This window comes from Helianthus annuus, chromosome 4 (genome assembly GCF_002127325.2).
Source record: "Helianthus annuus cultivar XRQ/B chromosome 4, HanXRQr2.0-SUNRISE, whole genome shotgun sequence".
In the NCBI taxonomy this organism is placed as follows: Eukaryota; Viridiplantae; Streptophyta; class Magnoliopsida; order Asterales; family Asteraceae; genus Helianthus; species Helianthus annuus.
The window spans coordinates 190,184,129-190,209,677 of NC_035436.2; the positions used below are offsets into that span (position 1 = coordinate 190,184,129).

At 41.1% G+C, this 25,549-nt stretch overlaps 1 protein-coding gene across 6 annotated transcripts; it reads right to left on the minus strand.

The window, feature by feature from the left end:
- Positions 1-487: 487 nt before the first annotated feature.
- LOC110937577 lies at positions 488-4,491 on the minus strand. 6 transcript variants are annotated; one of them, XM_035988704.1, is made up of 5 exons: positions 4,209-4,479; positions 4,138-4,176; positions 1,719-1,961; positions 1,462-1,594; positions 488-900 (listed from the first exon to the last, which is right to left on the minus strand). In XM_035988704.1, exons 3-5 carry the CDS (start codon positions 1,889-1,891, stop codon positions 844-846), a joined length of 363 nt encoding a protein of 120 aa, XP_035844597.1. In that variant the 5' UTR covers positions 1,892-1,961; positions 4,138-4,176; positions 4,209-4,479; the 3' UTR covers positions 488-843. The 6 variants fall into 6 exon arrangements, with proteins under 6 accessions (XP_035844597.1, XP_035844594.1, XP_022035712.1 ...); XM_035988701.1 differs by having other exon boundaries at positions 1,719-1,966; XM_022180020.2 differs by having other exon boundaries at positions 4,138-4,491.
- Between the last annotated feature and the right edge of the window lie 21,058 nt (positions 4,492-25,549).

Below are 25,549 nucleotides of genomic sequence, written 5' to 3' on the forward strand. Positions count from 1 at the left end.
ACTATGATTGGCACAGTTCTGTAGAAAAAAGATTTTTAACTTTTAGTTTATTTGGATTATTGTGCTACCAACAGCAGCAGAGAACTGATATACTGTACTTTTTCAAGCTCAAGTGTTTTTAACTAGATAAATGGTGAAAGATAGTGATGGTTTATATATAACATATAACCACAAGCATGGTATTCTATGAAAACCTAAAACAAACCAACTATTCTTATAAAACTAAAAAAAAGTTCAACCTGAACCGTTCTTGAACGGTTTACCCAGTCAAATCGACCCTGACGGTTTGCTTTGCTGGTTTCTAGGATAACGATTCGACCCAAAAATTTTGTCAAAACCGACCGAATTGGACCCTGAGACCAACAAGCAAACCGAAATATCCACTTTGACCCAATGTCAACTGTCAAAACACATCGAGTAATGGACACATCCTTTACAAAAGGTAATAACAATTAACAACCAAACATGGACTACGTTGGGAGTGCTGAGCCAAAAACGAAGCTCTATCATTAGTGGCGTAAGTCGAGTAGCATAACTTATATTGCGGATACAAGTCACCATTAAGGCATTCTTTTTTATTTGGAAAGTTCAAGTGACCAAACACTATGAAAAGAAAATGTAGACAAAACATTAATCAAAAGCTTAAGGTATGAATATGAATGGCGAAGTCATATTTAGAACATCAACCTTGATCTTTTAAACATCTAAACTTGTAACACCTTCCCCCATAGCAGAAATGGCAAAATACTTTTACCGGTACCTTGTCATGTACGTATTTTGCTGCAGAATTTGGTCTAGTTGAATAGTCTAAAATTGCTTACTTTTGGGTTGCAATGTAGGTTTTCAAGCAGGCTCGTAAAGACCCAACATGTGACCATCAATACACCTCAATGCAGCAACCTGCCAACGAAGCAGTAGAAATTAGGTGTTGTAATAGCAGCAATTCAACTCATTTACTGTCAGTCAGGTCACAGTAATGTTTTATCTTTATTTGGTCAAACGACTAAAAAAGGCAACATCTCAAACAGAACGAAAGTCGCCAAAAGAGTATTCTTAATGCATTCAACCGACCAAATCGCTTTAGTAAAAAAAAAAAGATAAAAGTGGTACTGTAAAAATAAGAACTATATAATCATATTTTAACACGTTATCTATAACAAAAAAGTTTTCGGGCCAATTCAACCCAACCCAGCCCATTTCATGACACAAAAACAACTTATTTTGCCAGTTAACCAAACCCACTTATTTTGCGACCTACAGTATAAAACGGGTGGTTAGAACTTCTGTCTACATTCTACAAAACGCAACAAACTTACAATATAGCTTATAAATCTCTCTTCGAAACTTTAAGATTAAAAGATTGAAAAGCCAGAGAAGGAAAATAATCATATATTCATATGCAAATGCAATGGAATTGAAGTCAATCAAATTGGTCAAAGGTCATGGTTATTATAATATTACCTTTCCATGGACCTCATATTTAATAGGCCCGTCCATCTCTGCACCTAAAGCCATGAGTTTAGTCACGCTATTGTTGATGTCAGGCACAGTGAACGACAACATTGACGAGTATCCCTTTTGGACTGCAATGTCACTGCAAATAATGGATATTACAAACAGAAATAGCGCACTTAATTATAGACGGGATAATAAACTGAAGATACGAGGGGTCGATTAGTCGATATTACAAAGACGAAGGAAATAAGATCAGGATTCACCTAGAAGAATGCATGAGAGCGAGCTTGAGAGGGCCAGACTCGAGTTCAGCCCACCGCAGAGTACACACATTTATACTGAAATCAAGTCCTTCTTTGTAGAACCTAGCAGCTTTCGGTACATCTTTGTGCAGTTGCAGTATCCATCTAAACGAAGCCGCCCCGGCCGCCACCATGTTCTATATCTCCACCGACCGAACAAAATAACCAATTCTAAACTCTACGCCCCTATTCACTTTCCAGCGGCTTCTCTAATCACAACTCAGAAGTTAAAACAGTGTACATCCTTCTTTAGACCTTTGTATCTTTAAGGCCCAATTGGTAAATAAGATTGAACAAAACATTTATATAATTAATTAGACATGTATCCAACAATCAACGATATGAAGAGATCAAACTGCAAACTAATATAACACACATTCTTCATTCATGACTCATATAATCAAATACAAAAGTGAATTTATCAATTTTACAGACAGATTTCAAACAGAGACAGAAGCAACCAAAATAACTCAATCCATTTACCAAATAAGTTTCAATTTAAACTCAAACCTATACAGAAAATGATAAATAATTGTTATCTTCAAATAACAGAAAACAATTTCGAAATTAAATCAAACTGAAAAAACCCTAAAACTCAGAAATCAATTACTTACCTATCAAACTAAACGAGTCGAATGTGAAGAGATGGCAGAAGGCCGAGGCGGACCAGGGAGATCAGGCGGTGCCGGCGGCAGTAGCCGAGACTCATGTGCGATTAACGTGCCAAGGCGGCGTTGGGCTTATTATACGGTTACTATAAGTTATAACCCAATAACTCATATGTCCAGTTTTGCATTTTACGATGATATATTTATTTTTAGTTGTTATTTAAGGTTGTGTGTTACCGACTAACGTCCTTGCCATCGGTGTTACCGGGCGTGAGATAGCTCGTGTCTACATGGCATTGATAAGTTACTTGTTAACATGACAATAAACATTTATAAACAGTGGCGTAGCTTTTAAGGCACCGGGGGTGCACCTGCCCTCTGAATGTTTCGGTTAGAAGTGTAATATTTCCGTTTTTTAGTCCGAAAATTTTAACATTATATAGGTCTGCCCCACCAATTATTTTGCCTAAAATTCACCTGCCGCTACCAAGTTTATTGTCAAAAATATTTATACATATTTTCGTATTGAGTTAAAAAAATGTGAACGGGCTAAACTTTAAGTAAAGTTTGTTACTACTTTATATATAAATCAAAGTTGAGCGTTTTTTTTAATCTTAAAGGTACTTACCATTTATCTTAAAGATCGTTGGGCTGAGTTGTAATTTTTCGTTCAGGAACTTAACATTTATCTCGCATCATTATAAATATTTGGTCTTTATTTTTGTTAAACAACATATAGCATTTTTTTTATGAGTAAGAGCGTCTCATTTGAACGAATGAATGAAGATCATGTAGTTTTATTTGGAGTTATTATTATTTGACCCTAGGGGTGAGCAAGTTTAGGTCCGGACCGAAAATAACCGAGAACCGAACCAAAAATATACCTAACCCGACCCAAACCCAAGTACCTAGGTATTTAGATCGGTTCCAATTTTTCATATAAAATAGGGTCGGGCCGGGTCGATTCTCGGTTCTTTTCATGGTGAAACCCTACTTGGACCTATGGACCGGAACCGACCCTATATTTAGGGTAGTGAATCGGTTCTGTATTTTATGTTTGATCGGTTCTCGGGCCGGGTCGGGTAGGGTTGGGTTTTTAATTTTGCTCACCCCTATTTGACCCGACCCAAACACATAACCCAAAACATAGCGATAGGAACAAAAATTTTTGTCCCGTGACTTTCCGCAACCCCCCCCCCCCCCCAAGCGCAACTTTTGTTCAAGCTACGCCACTGTTTATAAAACAATAAAGCTATGGGGTGGCGTGGGAGAAAATGGTTGGGACGAAAAGATGTGGAGGGTTGGGTAGTATTGGTGATATTCGCTCGTTAAACTTAGGGGTTGTTTGGCAACATCTGAACCAATAAGTGTTGAATGAATAAGAGGTCTGAATGGGTAAGAGCCTCTGAACCAGTAAGTGCTGAATCAGTAAAGTGCTGTTTGGTTGCACATCTGAATGACCGTGTAAAATAACATTTTTACCCCTTTGAACTACTTTGTGCTTAATGAAATATATCTGTTTGTTTAGTGCTCTATAGCTTAAAAAATACAAAACATAATAGAATTCAAAACCTCAAAACTGTTGCTTAATACGAATCATACCAATATAATCATAAACACAAATTATACTTTGTACAATTCAAAACCTAAAAACTGCTGCAAACATGAAACCTACGAAATTTCTAATTCTAAAATTGATGAAGCTACAAATTCTCAATAAACAAAACCTCAAAATTGATGAAACCTACAATAAATTGAAATAATCAACATACCTGTTGCAAACGTGATGAACGGTGGCAGTGTGGAGGAGGCCGGCGGCGGCGCTGTGGAGGAGCAGAGGAGGAGAGGAGACTGGCGGCGACGGCGTCGCTGTGAAGGAGGCAGAGGAGGCGGCGGCGTTGTAGAGGTGCAAAGGAGACGGTGGCGATGTGGAGGAGGAGACGGTGGCGGCTGTGGAGCCGAGGTGGAGCAGGTGTGACGTCGATGGAGGAGGCCGGTGGAGGAAGACGTTGTGAAGGCTGTCGTGGTAGAGGAGGCCGTCGATGTGTGAAGAGAGGAGAGTACAGGTTTCTTTTGTAGGCAAAGGCTATATGTGTGTCAATATTTTCATTCAGCGTGTATGAATCAGATCGAAATGTAACCATCAAGGCTTTTTAACTAATCAAACACATATGCCTTTTGACCACCTCTTTGTTCTCGAGTCTCATTTAACAGGGGAAGAGGAAAGAAAAGAGAAAAAAAATATAAAAAAACCATGTTCTCGAGTTTCCTCAAGAATAAGAAGGGAGGGAAAAGGGAAGAAAATTTGTCCATATATTCATCCTCCTAAATTGAAGAGATTATGAGAGAAATTATTATTAATTACTAAATTGTCCTCGTATCTAATAATTGTCCTCATATCTAATTACAATGTTTTATGTTTAAAGGGTATAATGGTAAATTGTTATTTTCTTTTCTTTTCCTCCTAACTCGGGAACACATAAAATGCTTGACTTCTTCTCTTTTCCTTTTCATTAAACTCGGGAACACGAAAAAAATCACATTTTTTCCTTCCTTTTCTCTCTTAATTTATTTTCATTCCTTTTCTCCTTTTATTAAATGAGACTCGGGAAGGAAACCATTTAGAGCCAAACAAACACCCCTTAGCTCTTCTCGCCAAATACAAATTGAATGACTCGGCTCTTTGGGTTAAAGTAATTAGGGCTATTCACCAATCAAAATATACAAAATCACTATGGTTTGCGAATTTATTTTCAGCACATCTAAAAAAAGCTCTTTAAATCTATTTTTTAACGGTCTCAGTTGGGCCAGCCTTGTCACTGGATCAGGTCGTGGGCCAGAAGCCCGGATAGCAAAACTGAAGCAAGACAACTCAGTGAGTTAATTGCGGTTTTATCTAATATGGAATGGGCCAATAAAGGGGATGTTTGGGCTTGGAAGGGGACTGATGCAACGCCCCTTATTGTTGCTTTTGTGAAAGCCTAAATTCAAGAGTCATCTAGAAGCAGTAGTGCAGATAGGATGTGGTCCCTTTGGAACACTTGGGTTCCATCTAAAATTAATATATTTTGTTGGTGGACAACAATGAATCGAATTCCATCCAAGGAGGGTCTCGCGCTCAGAGGTGTTCTAATGGATAATGTTTTATGTTCGTGATGCTGGTTATCGGGGAAAACGGTTACTCATATATTATGGAATTGTCTTTTCGCAAAAAGTGTTTGGTGGACAGTTTTTACATGGTTGAAGTTGCTTTTTTCGGGACCAGATCTCTTCTTGTAAGATTAAATATATTATGTATTAATATTTAATCTATAGCCATTATAATCATTTACATAATATAGATCAAAATATATAATAACCTATTAAATAATTAGTTGGTAATTGTTGATGGACCATATTACCCTTATTAACTAATTAGGGTTTCCTCCTAAGTGCTTATATAAGGAGAATTATGTAGAGGTCATTAGATTACACACTTAATCAGAAAACCTAATCATAACATCATCATCATCGACCTCCCTCTCCCATAACCGATTCCCTTGTCGGTTTTCTTAGTCACCATCATCAATCAGCACCCTAAGGAGGAACCAGATCACACTGACACATATGTCGAATACGATGGGATCATCTCTGACTGGATTCTCCACTGCACTGTCTGCTGTAACAGGTATGTTTATATGTTTTCCATTATGATTGAACAGAACTGATCCAACATGTGGTATCAGAGCATATGTTGATTAGTCAGTTCTGTTTTCTATCCGTAAATCTGGATTAAAACTGGAAAACAGGTTTTAAAACGATAATTAAATTCGTTTTCTGTCATCCGAAATCATTATCTGTTCGATTTCTGTCATCTGGAATGGCATCTCGGATGATATATTCATCCTCATTACTGTTCCGAAATCAAAAGTTTCAGAAATATATTTAAATGTGTAAGATATTTCCAGATTTCGGATGAATGTTTGAGTATTTTAATTTTAGGGTTCATCATGTTCTTAGTTAAAATTCGAAATTTCCTTTATGTTTTGGAATATGATTTAAATTGTGGAATGTTTTCCTAATTTTGATCTAATTTTATCTAATAAGGTTTTCGAAATCTGTTAATAGGATAAACAGATTATGATTTTCGAAATTTTCTGATAAAATTAGATCAATGATAAAATAGGAAACTCTATCACAATTCCTAAGATTTCGAATTTTCTGTTATGATGTCGCATTAACGGCTGTAACAGCTTGCAGAACACATTAAATTCTGATCATTACAGATGATCATTCCGGATGAACTTTTTTCGCCCATTACGGATCATCAACCGTCTAATCATTCCGGATGAATATTGTTCACCCATTACGGATCAGCAACCGTCTGATCATTCCGGATGAATATTATTCACCCATTACGGATCAGCAACCGTCTGATCATTCCGGATGAACATTGTTCGCCCATTACGGATCAGCAACTAACCATTTCGGACTAAGCATCACGTATGATCAAAGAACTGACCATTTCGGATGAATCTCGGACTAAGCATTACCATCCGAAAGCATCCGAAATCCATCACGGATCATCAAGAACTGACCATTTCGGATGAATCTCAGACTAAGTATCATTATCCGAAACATCTGAAATGACTTGACTTACGCGTCTTGGACACATCCGAAATCATTCGAAATCATCCATTTCGGATAATCCGAAATGATTCGAAATTATTCATTTCGGATGAATCCAAGACATGATCTATCCGAAATCATAAGTGTTCATAAAATTTGGCAGTTAATGTGAGCTAAATTTTGGCTCGGGGCTCCGCCCCGAACCCCGTGCGATTAAATAATTGGTTTTGTAATTACTTAGTTAATTAATCAGAATCATATAATGTTTTACAAAATCAAAATGGCTTTACTTGAATGAGCTTTTGATGTATCACCTCTGGCCAAAGCTGACTTGATACATCTACTTATCATTCAAGTATTACGAAAGCTTTGTTAAGTGTACATCATAAACATGAATGTCTTAATATCTGGCCAAAGCTGATTTAATTCTTTCATAGATGGCATACTTAACAAGTGCATAACTAAAGTGATTGTCTCAATTTCTGGCCAAAGCTGATTTGTTACAACCACTTTGCACATATGCTTAAATGATTACACTTCTGGCCAAAGCTGATTTGTCTTCGTTTAAGTAGAATTTTTTAACTAAGTCTATTATTTTGATGTTAGTAATAGACAATATCACAGCTTCATAATGTAAAATGGTCATTATTTATGTCTGCCTTAGTTTAACATGCCCTTAGATCACATTAGAACTTCTTCCTTAGTATCATAACTTGCTCATCTTATTTCCATTATCAGCACCAAATCAGGGGATTCCACCTTTGACTGGTGATAACTTTGCTGCATGGAAGGATGCCCTCATGCTTACACTTGGATTACTGGACTTTGATTGCGCTCTAAGGGAGAATAAGCCAGCGGATCCTACCACTCAAAGTACTGCTGCTGAGCAGATAGTTCATGAAAAATGGACTAGGTGTAACCGCATGTCTCTCATGTTCATGAAGCAGTCCATCAGCAATGCAATCAGAGGAGCTATTCCTAATTCTGAAGATGCTAAAACCTACTTGGCTTCTGTGGAGGCGCAGTTCAAAGGGACATCTAAAGCACACGCTAGTACTCTTATCCTCAAGCTGGTAACGACTAAGTATGATGGGAGGAGCGATATTCGCGAGCACATCATGATGATGAATGACATGGCCAATAAGCTAAAGGGGCTGGAAATGGAAATCAGTGATGGTTTTCTCGTTCATTTCATCATTACTTCGCTTCCTTCGTCCTTTGAAGCATTTAAGATCAATTACAACACTCAGAAGGACAAATGGACGATGAGTGAGTTGGTCGCTATGTGCGTACAGGAGGAAGAGCGTATGAGGATGGATCGCACTACTGATGTTGCTAACTTCACTACCTCCAACTCTAAGAAAAGGAAGAACAATCATCAGAGGAAGGATGCTTCTAAAGTCCAAAGGCCTAATCCTTATACAAGTGCACCCTCCAGCTCTAAGAACTCCTTAGGCAGAATCCGCTGCAAGTTCTGTAAAAAGACAGGACATATGCAGAAGGAATGCCCTGACTTTAAGGAGTGGCTGGCTAGGAAAGGTAACGATTATTTTATGATAATTGAGTCCTATAATTTAAGTGTTCCTGCTAATTCTTGGTGCTTTGATTCTGGTTCTATGGTTCATGTTACCAATTCAATTCAGGGATTCCTTTCAATCCGGAAGCTGGAAAGAAACCAAAGAACGCTTAAGGTTGGGGATGATCGAGAATTAGAAGTGAAGGCCATTGGAACATTACAATTAGTTATGACAACTGGTTTATGTATTAAACTTTATGATACCTTATATGTTCCTGAGGTAACTCGGAACCTTGTATCAGGACCAAAGTTAGACATGGACGGTTTTATTGTTTCCCATGGTCATCGCAAACTCTCTATCCTCTATGATTCTGTTCTTTATGGTACTGGTATTCTGTATGGTGGTCTCTATAGATTAAAACTAGATGATGGCTTTTCCAAATCTTTGTTGTCATATAACATTAATGAATCAATTACAAAGATGAAAGAGAAACGAGACTTAGAGACTTCATCCATGTTGTGGCATCAGCGTCTAGGCCACATCTCAAAAGAACGATTAAATCGTCTTGTAAAGGATGAAGTCTTACCTCCTCTCGATTTCTCTGATTTTGGAACATGTGTCAAATGTCTTAAAGGTAAAATGACATTAGCGAATAAGAAAGGTGCCACTAGGAGCTCTAATTTATTAGAACTCATTCATACTGACATTAGTGGTCCCTACCAAATCGCTGGCATAACAGGACATACTTCATTTATCACTTTTATTGACGATTATTCGCGTTACATGTACTTGTATCTTATTAAGGAGAAATCTGAATCTCTAACAACTTTTAAAGATTATAAGGCTGAAGTTGAAAAACAATTAGATCGTCATATTAAAGTTGTGAGATCAGATAGAGGCGGTGAATATTATGGAAGACATACTGATGTGGGTCAAGCTCCTAGTCCATCTTATGAGTTTTATAAGGGCCAGGGGATTGTGAACCAATACACCATGCCTGGTACACCTCAGCAGAATGGTGTCGCTGAAAGAAGAAACCGTACCCTTATGAATATGGTGCGTAGTATGTTAGCCAACACTAATTTACCATTATTCCTCTGGACTGGAGCATTAAAAGCAGCTGTTCATATACTCAATAGAGTTCCTTCTAAGTCTGTCCCTAAAACTCCTTATGAACTTTGGACAGGAAGGAAACCGAGTCTTAAATATATGAAAGTATGGGGCTGCATTGCTGAAGCAAAACTTTACAATCCTTTCCTAAGGAAACTTGACCCTAAAACAGTTACCTGTTTCTTTATCGGGTATCCTGATAATTCAAAGGGTTATCGTTTCTATTGTCCTTCTCATGTCACCCGTATTGTTGAAACCAAGCGTGCTGCGTTCCTGGAGGATTTCAAGGTCAGTGGGAGCAGTACCAACCCTTACGAAGAATTGCAAGAAGTACAAGACGGGGGGGAGACTCGTCGCTTACCAATACTCCGATTACTCCTCTTGTACCCAATGCAACTACTGTACCTGAAGCTACTGCACCAACTGCAAATTTACCTCTACAATCAGAACCCATTATACCTCATGATGAAGGCACATCAAACGCTCAAAACCAAGACAACGCTGAACCCGATAATCCACTCAGGAGGTCATCTAGGCAAAGAAGGCCTACTAATTGGGATGATTATGTTACCTACCTGACTGAAATGGATCCTGGAAAGCTCAATGATCCTATCTCTTATAATGAAGCCATTAGCAGTGATTAGTCTTCTGAATGGAATAAAGCAATGATTGATGAGCTTGAATCCATGAAGAAAAATGACGTTTGGGATTTGGTAGAATTACCCAACGGTGTCAAACCAGTAGGATGTAAATGGGTGTTCAAAACAAAACTGGATCCGAATGGGAACGTTGAACGTTACAAAACGAGATTGGTTGCAAAGGGCTACACTCAGAAATAGGGAATTGATTATCAAGAGACGTTTTCACCTGTCTCTCGTAAAGATTCATTAAGGATCGTCATGGCCCTAGTAGCTCATTTTGATTTGGAGTTACATCAGATGGACGTTAAAACCGCTTTCCTTAACGGAGACTTGGACGAAGATGTTTACATGAAACAACCTGAAGGCTTTAAACCTGAAGGTCAGGAGCATCTAGTCTGTAAGTTGAAGAAATCCATTTACGGGTTAAAACAAGCATCACATCAGTGGTACCTCAAGTTTGATGAAGTCATGAAGAAACAAGGTTTTATAAAGAATCAAGTGGATCAATGCACCTACCTCAAGATGAGTGGGAGCAACTTTACTATACTTGTCCTTCACGTAGATGATATTCTATTGGCAAGTAATAGTTTAGACATGTTGCATGAGTCGAAGCGGTTACTCTCGCATAAGTTCGACATGAAGGATCTCGGAGATGCTTCTTACGTCATTGGCATCGAAATTCACCGAGATAGACACAAAGGGATCTTAGGATTGTCCCAAAGGGCTTACATAGATAGTGTCCTTACACGTTACAACATGCAACAGTGCAAACCCTCCGTTGCTCCAGAAGTTAAAGGAGATGTTTTCGGTTCATTCCAGTGTCCGACAACAGAGGTTGAGAAGGAGCAAATGAGCAAGATACCTTACGCGTCAGTAGTCGGGAGCTTGATGTATGCTCAAGTATGTACTCGCCCAGATATCGCTTATATTGCTGGAATGCTAGGCCGTTATCAGACTAATCCTGGCCTAGATCACTGGAAAGCAGCTAAGAAGGTACTTCGATATCTACAAGGGACGAAAGACTATAAACTGACTTATAGAAGAAGTGATCATTTAGAAGTGGTGGGCTATTCTGATTCTGACTTTGCCAAATGCAAAGATGACAAGAAATCCACTTCGGGCTATATCTTTATGTTAGCAGGCGGCCCTATCTCATTGAAGAGTCAAAACAACAGTTGACCACAACTTCCACAATGATGGCAGAGTACATTGCTGTTTATAACGCAACCTGTCACGGAATGTTGCTTAGAAATCTGGTCACTGGACTCAAAATCGTTAATTCCATTTCTAGACCATTGAAGCTTTATTGTGATAATTCAGTTGCCGTTAGTTTCTCGAACAGTAACAGTTCGACTGGAGCTGGTTTATATCTCGATACAAAATATTTGTTCGTACGTGAACGAGTTGAGGAAAATAATCTTTGTATCGAGTATATTAGTACTAAAGATATGCTTGCGGATCCGATGACTAAAGGTCTCCCTCCTAAGATTTACGAAGAACATGTTCGGAATATGGGATTTAGTAAAGACCTTATTTGAGCATATTGTACTAGCTTATGTTTTATGATTAATGAAATTTCCTCAGTTTGATTTTGTATGTCTCTTAGAATATGTTCAACCGGTATAATGGCATATAGACAAATAAAGTTACAAATCAAACAAAGGGCTTATGCGTATTTTGATCATGACGATTATGTAACACCCCGTGTTTTTGAACGTCAAAGTCAAAGTCAAAGTCAAAGTCAAAGTCCAAGTCAAGTTTGACTTCCTTGACTGTAATTAGTCTATTTTATGTTTTGTATTATGTGGAGTAAGTGTTGTCGATCAAAGGAATTGAAGAAATCAAATGTTTATTCGACGCGAAACGCTTTACGACTGTGAATAGTAGGAAGTAACAATGCGATAAAGTTAATCAATCAATAATCAAGCTAGTCAAATCATCAATCGAACTCGAGACTCGAATTATGCAGCTTTGGTGTTATTATACGTGTGTGTGTGCTATATGTGTTACCCGTGCATGTTTACTTTATGTTATGTGTGGTGATCAATCGAATCAATCAAATCGAAACTCGAAACTCAATCGAACTCAATCGAAATCGAAATCGAATATGGAATGTAGATGCTTGTATGTAGATATAGTGGTTGGGATTAAAAGTAATTTGAATAGGAAACTCTATCGTACTCATATCGTCTTCAATCGAAATCGAAATATCAGAAATCGTCGCACCGAACACTCGAAACAGGCTGTGGATCGATCAGGCTCCTAGCCGATCGAACAGCCCAGCCGATCGGACAGACTGTCCGATCGAGCAGGCTGTCCGATCGGGATGCCTGGCCGATCGGCCAGCCCTTTCCCCTTTTGAAAGCCTATAAATAGGCCTGTCATTATCATTCTTTCCACTTTTGGAAACCCTCTGACCGACCAGCTCGTGCTCCCCTTCTTTTCTCAGATTTCTTCCGATTTCGGTAAGTTTTCGTCCTAAATCTTGTACTTTCTTGATCAATACATGCTCCTACACCTTTCTGTCTTTCAAATCTTGATTTCTAACCGTGAAATTATCAAGATCTAAGCATTCTAGGGTGATGTCATCATGGTGTTCTTCAAGAACATCATATTTTGGCCTCAACCCACCAAGAATCACTTGGATCTAGCCGATTTCCACATAAACAAACTAAGATCTATCACAGATCTAAACATTTACATGATGTGAAGGATTGAAAGAATGATTTTCAACTTTCTTTCAACTCTTTTACATTCAATGCCTTCAAACCGGTAGAAACGGAGCTTGAGCCAACTCACTAATCATTCTAATGGTTAAGTGGTTCAAGATTCGGATTCTATCTGCGAGGTTCACTGATTTCGGGTTAAACGTTAAACTACCGTTCCGAACCGTTCACCGGCCGGACTTGGGTGATTCCTGTCCGAGCAGAGGAAACAAGTAAGAACGAAAGTGTCATGGTTCAGCTCGTTGTCAAAATACCTTGATATAACATCAAACAATCAAAACAGCTAAGAGTTAGACGAACAGACTGACCAGGTCAGGATGCTGACCGACCAGGCCAGCCGATCGGCTAGCACATGGCCCCACACTTTGACAATTTTACGATGTATAGTGTTGAACGAAGTGATGTTCGATCGAACGAGCTGTTCGATAACATTACTCATCGGATCATAAGATACTATGCTTCAACCCTTAATCGATTTTCAACTCGTTCGACGTATTGGAGTGCCACCCGATCGAACATGTTGTCCGATCAGGTGACATTCCACTGAGGACCCATTTCTGAAGTTCCTAACCGATCGGTTAAGCCGGCCGATCGAACAGACCGTTCGATCGATCGACCTGAAAGGTAAGAACCCTTCAATGTTCTCAAATACTACAACGAAAATTTCAAAAGGTCAAGCCATCATACACAAACACATCCTACTCAAAGGAAGAAACAATCCACTCGAACAGTCCAACCGATCGAGCCTATCGGCCGATCGAACAGGCTGTCCAAACGGACTGTCTAACCGAACGAACAACCCGTTCGATCGAACCTGCTGTTCGATCGACTAGGCTGTTCGACCCATCATCACCTGTTTCCATTTAACGCGTTACTCATCGTTATACTATCGAACTATTCAGGCTAAACATACTCTCAAGCGCTCCCTTCAATCCATCAATCACTCGCTGTGAGTATACTCGAACCCTTTTTGCTTTAGCACTTTTGGGTGTTACATACGTTGCTTATCAAAATCACAATCGACACACTACTCAATTACTTTAAACGCTAACCGTTATGCATGTATTACGTGACTAAATGAATGCTTGTTGATTGTGTTTACACGTGGAATGCTATCTACCAGCCTTAACGACGTAGTACTATAGTTTGGACTCAGCACCTGTTCACACGGGGGTTGTTAAGGACAATTACTTGCATGGATTACGGTGGTAATCATGTATTGCGAACTGTCTCGGACAGTCAACCCGCAGTCATTGGTATCGATAGATCCATGTCGATAATTAACATGTTTCGTTTTCCTCTGTGTACGTGCTGGTTATGCGTAAACAATTTCGAACTCTATATGCTATTATCAAACTTGTATGCTCACCTTTACATTTTATGTATTGACTTTATTTTAACGTATGTGACAGGCAATTAAGATGCTTATCTCCTAGGAAGGCGAGCTAGGAATAAGCGTCTAGAGCATAGTTGTCTGTAGATCTTGCAGATCGAGTCTCTAGAAGCATTTGAACAATATTTATATTTTTATTTAAATCTGAGTTGTCGGAACAACATATTTGACTAGATGCTTATCTGTAATAACTTGTTTTATTATTTGGGATACGGTATGGGACGTATTATTTAAACTAATGTAACACCTCGAAAATTCATGTCCAATATCATATCGACACGTGTCATGGACTTAAAACGTGTAAAGGAATGAATTAGAGGGACTAAAGTTGACAAACGGGGAATCTATGTGTGTAAAAGGATTCAAAATGTCAACGACGAATAAATATGTCTTTCAGTAACCCTACATGATGTAAGTACCCTTAAACGAATAAATCATGGATCATACGAAGCTAATCGTGAAAGAAGGTGAGGAATTACAAACTACAAAGGCTATATGTGTCAACATGTTTAAAGTATACCTCTGAGTGATCTTTTAGAAGACCCGAAGCTTTGTAATGATAAATTATACTCACAAGAATGTGTGATAAAAATTTCACAAGGTTTCGATAAAGTATGAGAAATATGACAATATTCGTATACGAGGGGTTAAAAGCGTCAATATTGAAATTTAAGACTTTTCGGTGAATGTATGAATAACCGGGGACTAAACAAAGTTTGTTTATGACTTGGGGTCCTTAAAAGTCAAGTTTGGGGGTTTATAGTGCAAGAAATGAGCCAAAAATCAAGTTTGGAAGGACCAGGTGTCACACCCCAACCGATGGCAGAATCATCGGGGCGCGGCACGAAGCAAAACAGATTGTCCAGAAGTTTCCACAACAACTATTAATACAAATTCAGTTTAAAGTGATACGTCCCATACCGTATCCCAAATAAATAACAAGTTATTACAGATAACATCCAAACAATTAATCCTGTTCCGACAACTCAGATTCAAATTAAGCATAAATATAAAGTATTGTTCAATGCCCCTAAAGACCCAGACTGACAAGATCTACGAACAACTATGCACTATCAGCTTGTTCTTGATAGACAACTATTTGTTGGGGGCCTTTAGAGACTTATTCTAGCTTCATTTCCCTAGCAAGCAAATACCTTAAACACCTGTCACATACGTTAAAATAAAGTCAATACATAAAATGTAAAGGTGAGCATACAAGTTTGATAATAGCATATAGAGTTCGAATAGTTTACGCATAACCAGCACGTACACAGAGGGAAATGATGCATGTTAATTATCGACATGGACCTATCGATACCAACGACTGCGGGTTTACTGTCCGAGACAGTTCACAATACATGATTACCACCGTAATCCATGCAAGTAATTGTCCTTAACAACCCCCGTGTGAACGGGTGCTGAGTCCAAACTATAGTACTACGTTGCTAAGGCAGGTAGACAGCATTCCACATGTAAACATAACAACAAGCATACATTTAGTCACGTAACACATGCAATCGGTCAGCGTTCAAATAGTTTGAATAGTGTGTTCGATTGTGATTTTGATAAGTAACGTATGTAACACCCAAAAGTGCTAAAGCAAAAAGGGTTCGAGTATACTCACAGTGATTGGTTATGGATTGAAGGGAGCGCTGAGAGTAGGGTTAGCCTGAATAGTTCGATAGCACAACAATGAGTAACGCGGAAATGCAACAAGTGTAAATGGATCGAATAGCCTGGTCGATCGAACAGCAGGTTCGATCGAACGGGCTGTTCGACCGGCTTGAAAGTCCGTTTGAACAGTCCTGTTCGATCGGCCGGTAGGCTCGATCGGCTGGTCCATTCGAGTGTATTGTTTCTTCCTCAGATGTGTTTGTGTATGATGGCTTGAACTTTTGAAGTTTTTGTTGTAGCATTTGAGAACACTGAAGTGTTCTTACCTTTCATGTCGATCGATCGAACGGTCTGTTCGATCTGCCGGCTTAACCGATCGGTTAGGAACTTCAGAAGTGGTTCTAAGCAGAATGTCACTCGATCGAACAGCCTGTTCGATCGACTGGCATTCCATACTACGAACGAATTGCAAAATCGATTAAGTGTCGAAGCATAGTATCTCATGATCCGAAGAGTAATGTTTACCAATCGAGTAGCGTATTCGATCGAACATCACTTCGTCAATAGCATACTTCATAAGATTTGAAAAGTGTGGAACCATGTGCTAGCCGATCGGCTGGCCCGGCCGATCGGCTGGTGTGTTCGATCGGCTGGGCTGTTCGTTCGAACAGCCTAGCCGTTCGGCCAGCAACTCTGACCTGGTCGGCCTTTCGTCTAACACTTGGCTGTTTGATTATTTGTCATGATTTTTAAGGTATTTTGACAACGAGTTAAACCATAGAACGTGGGTTCTTACTTGCTTCACCGGTTCGGACAGGAATCACCCAGGTCCGGCCGGTGAACTGTTCGGAATGGTAGTTTGATGTTTAACCCGAAGTCGGTGAACCTTGTAGATAGAGTCCGAATCTTGAACCACTCATCCACTAGAATGATTGGTGAGTTGACTCAAGCTCCGTTTCTAACGGTTTGAAGGCATTGAGTGTAAAAGTGTTGAAAGAAAGTCGGAAATCCGTCTTTCAATCTTTCACACCGTGAAATGTCTAGATCTATGATAGATTTTAGTTTGTCTATGTGGAAATCGGTTAGATATAAGCTATTCATGGTTGAATGAGGCCCATGTATGATGTTCTTCAAGAACACCATGATGACATCACCCAAGAACACTTAGATCTTGGTGATTTCACGGCTAGAAATCAAGTTTTGAAAGATAGAAAGGTGTAGAATCGTGTAATGATCAAAAACGTACAAGAATTAGAGGGAAAACTTACCGGAGTTGAGAGAAATCTGAGAAAAGGTGAAGAACAAGGCTGGTTCGGTCAGAACTTTCCAAAAATAGAAAGAGTGACAATGACAGGGCTATTTATAGGCCTCCCAAAGAGGAAAGGGTCAACCGATCGGCCAGGATCTCCGATCGAATGGCCTGCTCGATCGGCCAGGAAGTGCTAGCCGATCGGCTGGCCTGTTCGATCAGTATGCGTCCTGTTCGATCAGCAACCCTTTTCGAGTGTTTCGCGACGGTTTTCGATATTTCTATTTCGGTAGACGAGGATACGAATACGATAGAGTTCCTAGTCAAATTACTTTCAGTCCCAACTACTATATCTAACATTCAATCACCTATAAGTCACGTTCCGGTGTCGATTTCGATTGAGTTTGATTGCCTTTCGAGTTTCGATTGATTCGATTGAATACCACACAAAACATAAAGTAAACATGCACAAGTAACACATAAGGCACACACACACGTAAGTATTACCACACCAGTTTCGTATAGTTCGAGTCTCGAGTTCGATTGATTGATTAACTTTATCGCATTGTTACTTCCTACTATTCACAGTCGTAAATCGGTCGCATTGATTAAACATTCGATCATTTTATTTAGACAACACTTACTCCACATAATACAAATAAAACACAAAAATCGACTAATTACAGTCAAGAAGTCAAAGTTGACTTGGACTTTGACTTTGACTTTGGCATTCGAAAACACGGGGTGTTATAGCCTCCCCTTGTTTTAGGGAATTTCGTCCCGAAATTAGGTTCGAAGCTGCACATCACCGTGAGTCATTTTACCAATTTGATGCTTCAGATCTATCTAAACAACTGCGGGTACTTGGCCTTCATGTCGCTTTCGAGTTCCCAAGTGAATTTCGCGCCTCGCTTGCCTTCCCATCGGACTTTCACGATAGGGATGCGTGAGCGCCTGAGTTGCTTGGTTTGGCGATCCATAATTTCGACAGGCTTTTCCACGAAGTGTAGGGTTTCGTTGACCTGAAGATCGTCGAGTGGTACGATTAGATCATGATCAGCAAGGCATTTTCGGAGGTTAGACACATGGAAAGTCGGGTGGACGTTACTGAGTTCCTCCGGTAGTTCGAGTCTGTAGGCGACTTTTCCGATCCTTTCCAGAATCTTAAAAGGTCCAACATATCGAGGCGCTAGTTTCCCTTTCTTGCCGAATCTGACTACACCATTCCAAGGGGATACCTTTAGGAGTACGTAGTCGCCAACGTCAAATTCAAGGGGCTTGCGTCTTCTATCGGCGTAACTTTTCTGTCTACTTCGAATCTGGTGGATTTTGTCAGTCATTTCTTGTAGAATCTCGGGACCGGTTAGTTGCGAATGACCGATCTCGTGCCACACAATAGGCGATCGACATCTCCTACCATATAAGGCTTCGAAGGGTGCCATTTGAATGCTGGCATGATAGCTGTTATTATACGAGAATTCGACTAGTGGCAGGTGTTTGTTCCAACTACCACCAAAATCTATGACACACGCTCGGAGCATGTCTTCAAGAGTACGGATCGTTCTTTCAGTCTGTCCGTCGGTTTGTGGATGGAATGCAATACCTAGATTAAGCGACGTACCAAGAGCCACTTGAAAAGTTTCCCACAATCGAGAAGTAAACCGAGCATCACGGTCAGAGATGATGTTGCGAGGCGTACCATGATTACAAATAATCTCGTCGGTGTAGATTTGGGCTAGTCGTTCCACCTTGTAGTCTTCTCGTATCGGCAAAAAGTGGGCTGATTTGGTTAGATGATCAGCTATAACCCAAATACTGTCGTGACCTGGTGGCGTGGGCGGGAGTTTCGTTATGAAATCCATAGCTATACTCTCCCACTTCCATATAGGTATCGGCGGTTGTTCGAGTAAGCCAGAAGGTCTTTGATGTTCAGCCTTGACTCTTGCGCAAGTTAAGCAACTTCCAACGTAGAGGGCGATATCACGTTTCATACCCAGCCACCAGTACTTATAAAGAAGATCCTGGTACATCTTGTCAGCACCGGGATGAATGGAGTATCGAGATTTGTGGGCTTCATTCATGATAATCTTTCGCAAATCGGTCTGTTAAGGGATCCAAATTCGGTCCAGATAGTAGAATATCCCATCAGCTTTGCTTACTAACTGAGCTCCATCGTGATAGATCCTCTCTCTCTTCAATGTACGCTCATTAAAGCAAGCATGTTGAGCTTCGCGAATAAGGGCTTCGAGGTTATGCTGGGCTTGAACGTTCCGGATACTGAGCATGTAACTCTTTCTGCTGAGCGCGTCGGCAACAACGTTTGCCTTGCCTGGGTGATAGCGAATCTCACAGTCGTAATCATTGAGGAGTTCCACCCATCGGCGTTGACGCATATTAAGTTCCCTTTGATTGAAGATGTGTTGTAAACTCCTGTGATCAGTGTATATTGTACACTTAGTGCCATACAGGTAGTGTCGCCAGATCTTTAATGCAAAGACAACCGCGCCTAGCTCGAGGTCATGGGTTGTATAGTTCTTCTCGTGGATCTTGAGCTGTCGAGATGCGTAAGCTATAACCTTGTCTCGCTGCATGAGGACACAACCAAGACCAAGGTTGGAAGCATCACAGTAGACAATGAAATCGTTGCTTCCGTCGGGCAGCGTAAGAATCGGAGCGTTGCACAGCATGTGCTTGAGGGTTTGAAAGGCAGATTCTTGTGCGGTTCCCCACACAAAAGGCTTGTCTTTATGAGTAAGAGCGGTAAGTGGCACAACGATTTTGGAGAATCCTTCGATAAATCGTCGATAATAGCCCGCTAGTCCGAGAAAAGAATGAACTTCTGACGGGTTCTTAGGCATAATCCAACTTTTGACGGCTTCAATCTTCGCGGGATCGACGTGTATTCCTTGACTATTCACGATGTGACCCAGAAACTGAACTTCCTCTAACCAGAATTCACACTTGGAGAACTTGGCGTAGAGTTGGTTCCCCTGAAGTAACTCGAGAACCAAACGTAGATGTTGCGCGTGTTCGGCTTTTGATTTGGAATAGATCAAGACATCGTCAATGAACACGATGACGAAACAGTCTAAGAAAGGCTTACACACGCAATTCATCAGATCCATAAAGACCGCGGGTGCGTTAGTTAAACCAAAAGGCATAACAACGAACTCATAGTGGCTGTAACGGGTTCGAAAAGCGGTTTTGGGGATGTCTTCCTCTTGAATCCGCAATTGATGATAGCCTGAACGTAGATCAATCTTCGAGAAACACTTGGCACCTTGCAGGTGATCAAATAAGTCGTCGATTCGGGGCAAAGGGTATCGGTTCTTAATGGTTAGCTTATTCAACTCCCGATAATCGATGCACATCCGGAACGACCCGTCCTTCTTTTTGACGAAGAGGACTGGCGCGCCCCAAGGAGAGGTGCTTGGGCGAATAAAGCCTTTTTCGAGTAATTCCTGGAGTTGATTCGAGAGTTCCCGCATTTCAGATGGAGCGAGTCGATAAGGAGCTTTGGCAACGGGGTTAGCTCCAGGAATAAGGTCAATACGAAAATCGATATCATGACTTGGCGGTAGTCCGGGAAGATCGTCAGGGAACACCTGAGGAAACTCACGGACCACTGGAACATCTTTGACTTCAATTTTCTTTTTCTTTCCCTTCTCCGCTACTACAATGTTGGCCAAGAAGGCTCGGTATTCCTTGCGGAGATACTTGCTGGCTTGAACGCACGACATGAGCTTGAGACCTTTCGACGCTGTTTCACCGTATACACATAGAAGATCACCATTTGCTAGCGAGAATCGAATCATCTTTTCGAAGCACACAACTTCAGCATGGTTTTCGCGAAGAAAGTCCATGCCTACTATGATATCAAAACTTCCGAGTTGCATCGGAATAAGATCGATTGGAAAGACGTGATTGTTGAGCTCGAGAGTACAATCACGAAGAATAGAGTTAATTGCGACAGCTCTTCCAGTAGCGACTTCGACTTCGAATGACGAGGACAGATAAGAGCGCTTACGACTAAGGAGCTTCTCGAATTCAAACGACACAAAGCAGTTATCGGCTCCAGTATCAAACAAACATGATGCATAAATACCATTCACAAGGAACGTACCATTAACCACGTTGTTATCCGCCTGAGCCTGACGAGCATTGATGTTGAAGGTTCGGGCATGGGCTGCTTGCTGTTGTTGCTGAGGTTGCTGTTGTTGCTGCTGGGGTTCTTGCTTAACCACCCTGTTCGGGCACCTGTTTGCAAAATGGTTAGGATCACCACATGCAAAGCAGACTCGAGCATTGATTGCAGGTGCTTGAGCTGCTTGTTGGCCTTGAGGGGCGGGGGAGTAGAGCTTGGTTGACAGTAGCTTGAACTGGGGCTTGACGGGGACCAATGCGACAGTTCGCAGTGAAATGACCGTAAAGGTTGCAGTGAGCGCAAAAACGACAGGCTAGACCCACTGGATGATGATACGAGCATGTCGGGCAGAGCGGGTGAGGGCCTGTGTATGCACGCTTCGCTGGCGGTGCATTGATCACTGGAGCTGAGCGGTGGTGCTGTTGCTGCTGAGCTGGTACAACTTATAGAGGAGTAGCAGTTGTTGCAGCAGCACAACTCTTGTTGCTGGAGCTGTTGTTGTTGTTCTTCTTCTTTCTTCTTGATGACTTGGAGGATTGAGCAGATGAATCGGTGGGTGCTGCGGTGGCTTGGTGCAGAGACTTGGTTTGCTTATCCCAAAAACCAGACTTCACTCGCTTGTCATTGATCTCAGCGGCGAGTAGGTAAGTCTCTTCAATCGTTGCTGGCTTGGCGGCGTGAACAAAGTCGGCTACACAGTCGGGCAGGGCTTGAATGTACTTCTTGATGGTTTGATCTGGGGTCTTGACGTGATCAGGACAGATGATGCTAAGCTGTTTAAAGCGAGCAGTCAGGGCAGCGTTGTCTACATCCTTCTGCTTAATGTTCCAAAACTCGTCCTCCAGGTTTTGGCGTTCATGGGGAGGGCAGAATTCGTCCATCATAATGGCTTTCAGCTCTTTCCATGTCAGCTCGTAAGCTGCATCATTTCCGCGCTTGTTTTGTTCGGTCGTCCACCAGTCTAGAGCACGGGACTGGAAGACGCCAGTAGCATTGAGTGTGCGGAGATTCTCAGGACAGCCGCTTTGGCGCAGGGTGACTTCGATGGAATCAAACCATTGAAACATAGCGGTGGGGCCATCTTCTCCGGTAAATTCCTTTGGTCCGCATGCCTTGAACTGTTTGAAGCTGAAAACAGCCTTGGCAACATCTTTGGGAGCTTCAGTTCTCGACTCCTCAGATGATTTGCTGACGTTTTCGTAAACATCGCTCACAGCTTTTGCTACTTGTTTGGCGATGATAGCAGCAAGACGTCTGTCTCTCTTTTCTTGGCGAGTAAGTGGGGTTCGGTGTCCGGATGACGACATGGTCTGCAACAGACATCGTCGTAGGTCTCAGACACACCAAAATCGAATCTCACCTCACACGTCTACTACTTACTAAAGCTCAGGAACATGTCGAAACACATATCACATAAACACATAGGCACATAACCACAGATACACGTAAGCACAGAAGCACATGAGCACGTAGGCACATAGAGCACAAAGTCACATAAACACAAAAGCACGTAACGACTTAGTCACAAAAGCAGTCAGAAAACAGAAACCTATCCTTCAAAGCTCGCGTGTTGTTCGTATAGCGATCGCGTATAGCATCGTATAATATAGTCTACCTTAGTCATAGCATAGCATAACACCTGTCTAGATCGTAATTGGATATCGAATTGAGATAGAATAGCAATGCGAGTCATGTGTGTTCATTGAAATGGCAGTAAAATCGAATAATATCCATGGTATAAACACACAAACAGATAAAGCACATATAAACATATAAAATCAATGAGTCAAAAAAAACACCAAAAATTGGAATTTGGATCGTCTGCGGCTACTAGACATCGACTACCCAAAGCAATTCGACTATTCACATTAGACTTGTCGTCACTTTCGACTTTAAGGGTCGTGTTTCTGCCTCGATTCTCGGGCATTCCACACGCGTCCCCTAGGTCATACTGGTGAGTTCAGGTCGTTGGAGTCCGTTGAAGCTTCGGTGAGAGGAAGCATGTCCGGAATAAATCGCCGAGGTTAGGGTTTCACCCCTGGCTTAGGAATTTCTTCCTTGTTTTTAGAAAATCTAAGGAGAATTTTCATCAAAATGGGGATTTCACTCCTGATTTGGTATTATTCTCCTCGTATGTTGTTGAAAATATCGGGATGAGCATGAGTAAATGGATGAAAATCATCATAAGTCAGGCAATTTAGTCGGGAGTTTGCGGTTTTCACACCTATTCCTGACCAAAGTGCTTAACTTTTATTGAAAATTCGAGTGCAGTGATAGCGAAGAATTGCAGAATAAGGCACATAAACTTGGTCTGATGGTTCCTAACTATAGTCTAGGTCTCTACGACAGCGACCCGTACTAGGTCGTGTCTTACCTAATTCCCTATAGTTATGGCTCTGATACCAATCTGTCACATCCCAACCGATGGCGGAATCATCGGGGCGCGGCACTGAGCGAAACAGATTGTCCAAAAGTTTCCACAACAACTATTAATACAAATTCAGTTTAAAGTGATACGTCCCATACCGTATCCCGAATAAATAACAAGTTATTACAGATAACATCCAAACAATTAATCCTGTTCTGACAACTCAGATTCAAATTAAGCATAAATATAAAGTATTGTTCAATGCCCCTAAAGACCCAGACTGACAAGATCTACGAACAACTATGCACTAGCAGCTTGTTCTTGACATACAACTATTTGTTGGGGGCCTCTAGAGACTTATTCTAGCTTCACTTCCCTAGCAAGCAAATACCTTAAACACCTGTCACATACGTTAAAATAAAGTCAATACATAAAATGTGAAGGTGAGCATACAAGTTTGATAATAGCATATAGAGTTCGAATAGTTTACGCATAACAGCACGTACACAGAGGGAAATGATGCATGTTAATTATCGACATAGACCTATCGATACCAACGACTGCGGGTTGACTGTCCGAGACAGTTCGCAATACATGATTACCACCGTAATCCATGCAAGTAATTGTCCTTAACAACCCCCGTGTGAACGGGTGCTGAGTCCAAACTATAGTACTACGTTGCTAAGGCAGGTAGACAACATTCCACGTGTAAACATAACAACAAGCATACATTTAGTCACGTAATACATGCAATCGGTCGCGTTCAAATAGTTTGAATAGTGTGTTCGATTGTGATTTTGATAAGTAACATATGTAACACCCAAAAGTGCTAAAGCAAAAAGGGTTCGAGTATACTCACAGTGATTGGTTATGGATTGAAGGGAGCGCTGAGAGTAGGGTTAGCCTGAATAGTTCGATAGCACAACAATGAGTAACGCGGAAATGCAACAAGTTTAAATGGATCGAATAGCCTGGTCGATCGAACAGCAGGTTCGATCGAACGGGCTGTTCGACCGGCTTGAAAGTCCGTTTGAACAGTCCTGTTCGATCGGCCGGTAGGCTCGATCGGCTGGTCCATTCGAGTGGATTGTTTCTTCCTCAGATGTGTTTGTGTATGATGGCTTGAACTTTTGAAGTTTTTGTTGTAGCATTTGAGAACACTGAAGTGTTCTTACCTTTCAGGCCGATCGATCGAACGGTCTGTTCGATCGGCCGGCTTAACCGATCGGTTAGGAACTTTAGAAGTGGTTCTCAGCAGAATGTCACTCGATCGAACAACCTGTTCGATCGACTGGCATTCCATACTACGAACGAATTGCAAAATCGATTAAGTGTCGAAGCATAGTATCTCATGATCCGAAGAGTAATGTTTACCAATCGAGTAGCGTATTCGATCGAACATCACTTCGTCAATAGCATACTTCATAAGATTTGAAAAGTGTGGAATCATGTGCTAGCCGATCGGCTGGCCCGGCGGATCGGCTGGTGTGTTCGGTCGGCTGGGCTGTTCGTTCGAACAGCCTAGCCGTTCGGCCAGCAACTCTGACCTGGTCGGCCTTTCCTCTAACACTTGGCTGTTTGATTATTTGTCATGATTTTTAAGGTATTTTGACAACCAGTTAAACCATAGAACGTGGGTTCTTACTTGCTTCACCAGTTCGGACAGGAATCACCCACGTCCGGCCGGTGAACTGTTCGGAACGGTAGTTTGATGTTTAACCCGAAGTCGGTGAACCTTGTAGATGGAGTCCGAATCTTGAACCACTCATCCACTAGAATGATTGGTGAGTTGACTCAAGCTCCGTTTCTACCGG